The 9,018-nt window shown below is 43.2% G+C and overlaps 1 protein-coding gene across 1 annotated transcript in view; it reads left to right on the top strand.

Moving 5' to 3' along the window:
* Nucleotides 1-137: 137 nt before the first annotated feature.
* The window catches only part of LOC106811238 (transient receptor potential cation channel subfamily M member 3-like), a gene marked incomplete in the record, with an annotated part of 28,501 nt that continues 19,620 nt past the window's right edge, over nucleotides 138-9,018 (top strand). The window contains 7 exon segments of the mRNA XM_014814792.1: nucleotides 138-325; nucleotides 5,704-5,789; nucleotides 6,294-6,473; nucleotides 6,717-6,848; nucleotides 7,037-7,268; nucleotides 7,589-7,681; nucleotides 8,678-8,903. Of these exon segments, the coding sequence (XP_014670278.1) occupies nucleotides 313-325; nucleotides 5,704-5,789; nucleotides 6,294-6,473; nucleotides 6,717-6,848; nucleotides 7,037-7,268; nucleotides 7,589-7,681; nucleotides 8,678-8,903 (962 nt within the window).

Here is a 9,018-nt window from a genome sequence, read left to right as displayed (position 1 = left end):
CACCGTATTGCGCGTCATGATTGGGCAACGGCCGTTCTAGTGTTAATAAGATTTCTATGGGATATATGCCGGAGTAAAGGTGGCGAACGGGTACCAGTCTATAGTCACACCTCTCGCCTTTGCACGGTGGCGTGCCGGTGCGGTAACATAAACAACAGCCAACATAAACACCAGTGACCAGAGAAGTGTCGTGTCTTGATATCGTTAGCCTATGTAAAGTATGTTTACCCTCTCTGGTGTGGTATGATGTACTAGTCTTGCTGCAGATTCTTACTTCATTGATAGAAGTACGAAAGTAAACTTGCATCGGCCATGGAAATGGAAGGTAATTTAAACTGCATTCTCCCAACGAAAAGCTGTCCCAACGAAAAGCTGAAACGCAAGCATAACTGTTCGTAGCCACTGGCAGCATGAACAAGTCCGCACCTGCAGCTACAGCACCTATTGACTATATATAACAACGTTGCAGGTGCGGACTTGTTCTTGCTGCCAGTGTTCGTAGCCGGCCACAGCTGCCACAAGGATATAACACTACAGCTGTCCACATTTCGTTATTTGCACATTGCACATGTGCAGGGCACATTGCGAAAATGCATGGGGAGTCACCTAATACATCATTCATTGAACCCGTAGCCGCGCTGCCAGTATTTGATTGCCACATTATTAAACTCACAGACACTTGGAACGTTTCAATACAAAAAAAAATAATGGAAAGTGCACACGAAGTGTATTTGTTACAACCCATTCTCTAATCTCTTTTGCCTATTATTGCCGATAACCTCGTGTAAATGCCGTTCAAATGCTCCTCTGCAACCTAACAGATAATAACATAAGCAGGGGTGTATCCAGGATTTTTTCTGGGTGGGTCGTGATTATAATTTTTTGGACCTTTTCACAATGAAATAACAGCAAGATGTGATTAAAATGTCAATACAATTTAATTGAAACAAAAAAATACACAAAACCAATCATTTCAGTGTCTCTTCTAGTCAGAGTCGACCCTTTAGGACATGCCCGAAATGCATTCGTCTAGGTTGCTTTTGGCAGAATGCACGTACCACTTCCTCTACATCAACCTTCTTCTCGTAGTGTATATGAATGAGGGCTAAACTAGACATTCTTTCCTGCGTCATGGAACAACGGTTATAGGTATTGAGCCTGCGTAGAGCACTGAAGGTTCGCTCACATTCGCACGACGTTGCGGGTAGTGTGCACAGAAGTTTCAAGAGAGTAAATATATTTGGGAACAAGGTTATGTCACATTTCTTTAGGCACTGAGCAGCTGACTTTGGCAATTTGTCATTCGGGACTTTTTCCCAGTGCACTTTCCAGTGGAGAAGCTCTTCATCGACAAGTTCAGGGTTTGGTAGGTCATCCTGGAAAATCGTCACAGCTTCTTTGAGAGACTTTGTTTCATATCTGCTGTGGGGTTTTCCCTGTTGGTTGGTACTAGAGCAAGCAGGCCAGCACATTGACGGGCAACATCAGAAAATCTCTCGGAAAGCTGCATTATAATGTTATCGAGGAAGGGAATGGCAAGATTCCTCAAGTAGTAACTCTCTACATCATTCTTCACTACATCTGTTGGAATGTTACTTCTGTGTGTTTGACGTCCTGTGATCCGTGGTCGAGATGGTTCTACGTCCACAGCAGAGGCCATTCTCTTGGCATGTTCATAGATCTGCTGAAATTCTTTGTCAACATTTGATCTAAGTTCCGAGTAAACGTGTTTGATCTCCTCAACATCCGAAAATGCCTGTAGTATGTCTGTGGACCTTCCTTGTAGCTTCACAGTAATGCCACTCAGATATAACAGCATCTTGTACACGACAAGGAATGTTACTATGAAGTCAAAAGAACAAAGAGCACGTATCAGCGAGGATGCTTTTGCTTTGGAGTCGGTGTCCCAGCCTGAGGTGAAGTCGGCGGAGATAGTGTCCTGGTGGAGGGAGTAGGCAATTACTTCCACAGCCTTCACAATATATACGAAGCTTGTGTAGAAGTGACTATATGCTACGTGACGCATTGCCCATCGAGTTTTACATAAGTTCAGGATGGCTTTCCTTTTAGACTTTTGGGCAACTTCGTCCTGAACTATACTCTCCAGAAGAGCCGTTCTCTTAGGGCTGTGCAAGAAAAACAGACAGGTCTCCTTCAGGATGTCAATCACGTTTCTTACATTTATTGGCAAGTTTGCAGCTATGAGCGATCACTAAATTTAGGCAGTGACCGTAGCAGTGTACATACAGTGCTTTGGGTGATGATCTCTTCATAACTGCCTGAACACCAACTGCTTCACTGGACATAGCACTGCACCCATCATACCCTTGTCCTCTGACGTGTTCAATATCCAGTCCCAAGTTCTCTATGGCTTTCTTGATTGCTGATGCAATGTGCTTGCCAGTTGTTTTCAGTCTCACTAGTCCTATAAAGACCACGAACTCCTCTCTGATATTCTGCTCAGCATCAACAAATCTGATACAGAGCGAGCACACTTCTCTATTATGGCTCTCTACTTCATCTGCGAGAATTGTGAAGAACTTGGCCTTCTCTATTTCCTCTACGATTTTTTTCTGGATAATATCCTTTCCGATTATCTCGATAATTTGGTTTTGTGTGACAGAAGAGGTATAGGTAGCATTTTTCTGTGTAGGCTCAGTTAAGTGTTTCAGAAGAGCGTCATCACGTTGTGCAAAACTTCTCAGCAGGGCAATGAAATTGCCGGGGTTGCTACCATCGCTACATGAACTAGCTTTGACATTTCTTGTTCTAAGGGCTATACATTGCCGACCACAGAAGAGCACAGCTTCCACACAGTACCGTAGAATATGAAGGTTATTCTCATAGTTTTGACTGGAACGTGACTTTGAGTAAGCCTCTACCGTTTTTTCAGGATGGTCAATTTTAGCAATGAAATCCATAGCAGCATTTTGTGCCTCAATATGGTGGCCTTTTATGGCATGAGGTCCAATGTATTCAGACTTCTTCCGCCACTTGGTCAATGGTTTGTTGACCAGGATCCCGAGGTTGTCTCTTGGAGAGGCCAGGCCCCTCCCTTCGTTGTGCAAACCGGGCGCGCCCGCCCCGTTTGGGAAACTCCGCCCACGTTTCAATCGTTGCACCCCGTTTAAATTACCTCCGCCCCAATTAAATTCCACCACAATAAAAGTTTGACAGAATCGTTACAGAATCGATCGTCAAGAATTCCCATTCGACCAGGACCACCGACGCGTGTATTTTTACCGTACCAGTAATGCGTAAACATCACACTACGCATGCACAAGTACAAACAGTCACCCTGTCCCAAACCCTACCACTAACTGTAAACCGACTCGGCTATCTTATATACAAGTACCCCAAATACCGTCTATGGTGTGGTGGCGATTTTACGCATTACGGTAAAAAAACACGCTCCCCGGACCCCTCTGGTTTCCCATTCCCCCTCCCCCCTCCCCCTCTCCCCTCCCCCTCCTCCTTGTTTCAATTTCATCCTGGGGAGAACCCTGGAGGCGAACAATGCACAGTATAGACAGAACGCACCAGCTAGACACTTGCTGTAGATTAACCAAGGGTAGCTATCAAGCCAGTCTTTTTGGAAGGAGCGATTACACCCACCTTCGTACTGAGACGGGAAGATGTAGTCATCACCTGGTTTTGAATGATGCTTTAACAGAGTGTACTTTTGATCATCTGACAGGGCTCTTATCTTAGTCTTAATATCGGGTACAGACATTGTTGCTGTCAAGATTTGTCCCAGGTCATATTTAAGATTCTCTTCAACAGTTTTTGATTGAGACTGGTCATTAATTGACTGAACTTGGACGCCCGTTTGCATCACATCACTCTCTTCTGACGGGCCGCTCTGGATGGCAGCACGACTTTCCTCTGTCACGCTGCAGCTGCTGGTAGACGATGTTGAAGATTTGAAAAACTTAGTGATACTTTGGCAGGTTTCTGATGCTCGCTTATTATTTCTTCTCTCCTCACCTCTTCGGCCTGGCATGCTGAAAGTGGAATAAATTAGCAGTAAAAATTATGCCTTGCCCTTGGCCTGATTATCGCTGAATGTCCAGGTTGTACGAAATCGTGTCTAATCAAGGTAGCCTACCTTAAGTTTAAACGGAAGTACTCAGCTGACTGGCATTGGTGGCTGGTGTGTAGTTGAACTGTTCATGACGTCCGGGCCTGCGTTGCTGTTCACCACAGGTAGGCCTAGCAAAGGCGACGCGCGCAAACAACAATATCGAACTTTAACAGTACCGGCCCCGGCAACAACTAACGCAAGTAATACAGTCAGCAAGTTGCGATCAGTTGCTGGGAGACAGGAAAATCGATTACAGCGCCACCAGCTTGAAGCGGATGGCAGGCTCAGTTTCAGAATTGCTGGAATTGGGATAGATTTACGTCACGCAATTGGCAAGGTCTTTGGACTCATTGCTGGTACCTGATCAATTATGCTTTTTCATTTATGTTTATTCATTTATCTTTAGAAAAATGTGGACTTTTTGAAATTTTTGGGGGGTCGTACGACCCTCACGACCCCCCCCCTGCATACACCCCTGATAAGTACACCGCACGCACCCTGCTGTGCGCACAAACAACAATTCCTGTAAAGGACGTTCAAATGCACGTCTGCAACACATATAAGTACACCGCACGCACGCCGTTGTGCACAAACAACGGCCCAAGGTTATAAGAGCTGTCCACATTTTCACATGTCGCACATTGCGAAAATGTATTGGGGGACAGCTCTTGGATCTCCTTGAACCCAAACGACAAGAATATAAAGAGCCTCTTTATTCTTGTTATTTGTGCACAGCGGCGTGCATGCGGTGTACTTATGTGTTGCAGAGACGCGTTTGAATGGCATTTACATTAAATTATCGGCAATAATAGGCAAAAGAGAGTAGAGAAACATTAAGACTGGTAGTAAATACATTTTGTTTATTTACTATTATTTTTTTGTATTGAAATGTTTCAAGTGCCTGTGTATGTTCCTAAAATGCCACGTATAACACAAATACACATTGTGAAGTGATGAATTTAGTTTGTGAAAATGTAAACAACCTGCCGTGACCACCACCGTTCTAATGCAATGCTTCTGCAGGCTGCCCCGTGTCACAACAGATATTACTGATACAGTGTTCGAAATAAGGAAAACATTTTGCTTGTCTGACGGACAAGTTACAATATATTTTTGCTTGTCCTGATTAATAACATAGAAATATAGTAATGTGTAATACATTTAATCAAATTAAATTTTAGACCCAATATCTTACTTGTAATTTTAATGCAGTTTATTATAACAGTTCAAATTAGGCACCAAACTTGAAAGAACATATTAAAGAAGCACAATTATTTATTTTAGTTATTACTTGTCTTAACAAAGTTGAAGCTTCAAAGTTTTATAATAACAATACATGGTCAGGACTCAGTCATGAGTCTGACTTTCTGACCAGCGATTGTAGAAAATAATGAAAAATTGCTCTAAAAGGTTGCTATAAAAAGCTGCTTGTCCAGCGGACAAGCTACTGGACAGGTCTACTTGTCCTCCGTGGAAATGGACAAACGGATAGCCCTTATTTCAAACACTGCTGATATAGAATAAAACTAGAACTCAATGAAAATATTCCAATCAAACATGTTGTGAACACTATACCAATGTTTACAACCATTAATGTCTTTAATATGAATACACTACAGATCGATTTTCATCTAACCCAACTGGAGGCAACCCAGTATCATACGTTTCCTTCAGTAGTGATGAAGATATAGCGATAGATTCTGAGGTATGTAATATTTATTGGGTAAACATAAATTAATTAAAAATAGTCAACATGGTAAACTATTAATATAACTTTAAATGAAACAGCTAATAATACGACTCTCTTTGTGTTTGTTATTCAGCATATTAGTCTCACATTTCATTGGCATAAAAACGTGTGATACGTGTATATGCATGGTTTCTTTTATAGTAATGTGTGTACCTCGACCATACAGTCATATTTTAGGGTTAGAGTACATACAAGCCAACAGCAGCCTGGCATCATTGCATAACAGAGGGCGTTTCTTTTACACATGAAATATGAGTTATCTAGTATTGCTGAGCATCAATTTATAGATAATTTTAATTGCTAAATGTTTTCATGCATAATGATACATGTAGCAGCTCCCAATCTGTTCGTTGAGTAAAAGCAGTTCTTTATATACGAAGAAGTAACTCGGCGTGTCAACAGAGTATGCACTAAGTCTCTACTCCTGATGCTAATGGTGTTCCCACATCACGTTCATAGCCCAAGCCATACTTGCGGTTGCCATACAATGCTTCGAGTAATGACTGGTTCAACTGCTTACGCTACGCATGGAACTTGAAACCTCCATCCATAATACTCAGCATCTTCTCAACCACGAATACCCGGAAGAGGTGGCACGATCAACACCAGAAAGAGAGGTTCCAAATGGGCCTTGTCAAGGTAACGATGGTGTCTAAAATCTGCACTAGAACCAACCCAAGTTTCCGAGACTGTTTTGTCAATTGAATTCCATCAACGTCATTTATGCCAAAAAAAAATTATCATTGTGTATGTCATTGTGTTTGTGTATCAAGGGCAAAAATTATTCTTCGCTTCACAGATGGATTGCAATTTATATTGTGTGTAAGCGCTATGCCATGTGTGACTGTGTTGTATATTTACATGTAAGGTGTGTTTGTGCAGGCAGCCAATACAACTCCGGTATGGATTCTTACAAATGGCATGGATCGAGGCATTGCCAACCTGATCGGAGATGCAATTCGCCAAGAGAAACTCAAGCGGGAAACATCTTACATGCATAATGTTTACGTACAGGTTTGTGCCGTATTATGTAGTGTAGGTAAATGAAACGTGTGTTTGTCTGCTGGAATTTTCATATTCTAAAAAACAAAATCTTATATTTTACGCTGTGGGGTTCCTGAACGTGGAAGATTGAGCACTCAGTGTTAAGATTTTGTGTGAGAGAGTGTTTGTATTAGCTATGTGCCATCTGTCTTATGCAGGAGGGCATTCGAAGACACCAACGTCTGCCAAAGCTCATCGTTATTGGCATAGCAAACACTACCCTCATCGATTATGAAGATGCCCTAGCAGGTGACAATTCAAAATATCCTCAGCGGGGACCCACAGTCATGGTCAAGAACGGAGACAAACGTTTGGTCGGCGATAAGGGTGAACTCAATCCGTATCACACCCACTTTCTCCTGGTTGACGACACTACACCTGATAAGTCGGGTAGACAACCTTACGTCATTTATTTTTCTGTATGACCATTTATTAATGAACTCTCGAATACCTTTAGCTCCTTATTGGTTGCTAAAGAAATACCGATGCTAATTATAACAAGGTTTGAGCAGTCGCATGCTCTTATAAAATATTGTGAAAGTTTCCATAATAGAATATGTTAGATTTTATCAAATAGTGAGTTGTACTATGCGTAGTTCGTACAGCATTTTGGTATTTTAGTTGCAGCGCAGTGGTTTTTGTGTCTGGTGGTAATGCGTATCTTTTGCATGGTGGAGTGGGTTGAAAACTTGCATTTTCATGGTTTGCAGGTATGACAATATTCCAGGTGAGAGTTCATCGGCGCATGAGCTGTCCTGGTGGTTATAGTCGTCAGAATAGCAGACCATCAGAATCCGAACAAGGTAGGGCAGAAACGAGCCTTTTACATGGTTTGATATTAATTGACATGTTTGCGAAATTTCTGTGTGTAGTTGCTTCCAAAACAGTAACGATTAAAACAGTCCCTTTAATTCCTTTTTGCACACGCACACACACACGCATACACATATAAGCATACACGCATACACTCACGGAGAGTGCATATCTCTGCCAGCATGTAACATGTATGTGTTACGAGCTGGCTCGCTGCTGGCTGCTGCTGACTGACTTGCCTGCTGCAGACTCACCGCTCGCTGACTCGACACGCTATCGATCGCGCCGCGCTGACTGGACACACACACACACGAACACACACACGAGACCGATTACATTACCTCCTTGGGTGAGGTAAATATACATACAGAGAGAGAGACCCGAGTTAACAGTCACGTCAGTAAAACATTCGTCTTTCCATAAAGGGCCAGTTTCAAAATTTTCCTTTCAAGGCAGTTACAACTTCCTTCATAGAACGACCACCTGCCCACAAAGGCCGCTCCTGTCGTTCCCTGTCCACGCTCTCTAACAATAACATGCACAAGTGCATACACACATAAGAGAAATGCACATGCATTCTAAGAGGCTTCTTATTAGTTTCTAGAAAAATACCGATCCTAATAAATTATTATAATAAGGCTAGAGGCACTTTCTGAAAGTTCCCATAATAGAACATGTTAGATTTGAGGAAATAGTGAGTTTTACTATATACGTAGTTTTCTGTTCGACAGCATTTCGGTGTTTTAGCTGCAGCACATCGTAATTTGTATTTCGTGTGCATAGTGCGTGAGTGCGTGTACACACAAATTCAGGGACAGCATTTCGGTGTTTTAGTTGTAGCGCAGTGTATTTCGTGTGCATAGTGCGCGAGTGCACACAAATTCAGGGACAGCATTTCGGTGTTTTAGTTGTAGCGCAGTGTATTTCGTGTGCATAGTGCGCGAGTGCATACGCACAGAATTCATGTTTCGATCGTCGTTTCTCAGGGGCGGGTAGGAGCGACGACGTACTGCTCAACATGGAGACGGAGGAGGAGAACGCACGCTGCATGACGGCGGAGGTCCCCGTCATCGGTATCGTGATGCAGGGTGACGCGGCGGTCGTCGATCTGGCGCTCGTTCATCTCAAGATGCAGCTGCCCGTCATCGTGATGAAAGGGACGGGCATGCTCGCTGACCTGCTAGCGTTCGCATTCACCGAGCTAACGGAGAGGTAGGAGGTAGAGGAGAGAGGTAGGAGACAGGGGAGAGGGGTAGGAGACAGGGGAGAGAGGTAGGAGACAGGGGAGAGAGGTAGGAGACAGGGGAGAGGGGTAGGAGACAGGGGA

The sequence above is a fragment of the Priapulus caudatus genome, unplaced genomic scaffold, assembly GCF_000485595.1.
Source record: "Priapulus caudatus unplaced genomic scaffold, Priapulus_caudatus-5.0.1 Scaffold518, whole genome shotgun sequence".
Lineage (NCBI taxonomy): Eukaryota > Metazoa > Priapulida > Priapulimorpha > Priapulimorphida > Priapulidae > Priapulus > Priapulus caudatus.
Note: the sequence above shows the minus strand (reverse complement) of the source record. Positions and strands in the feature narration are given on the sequence as shown.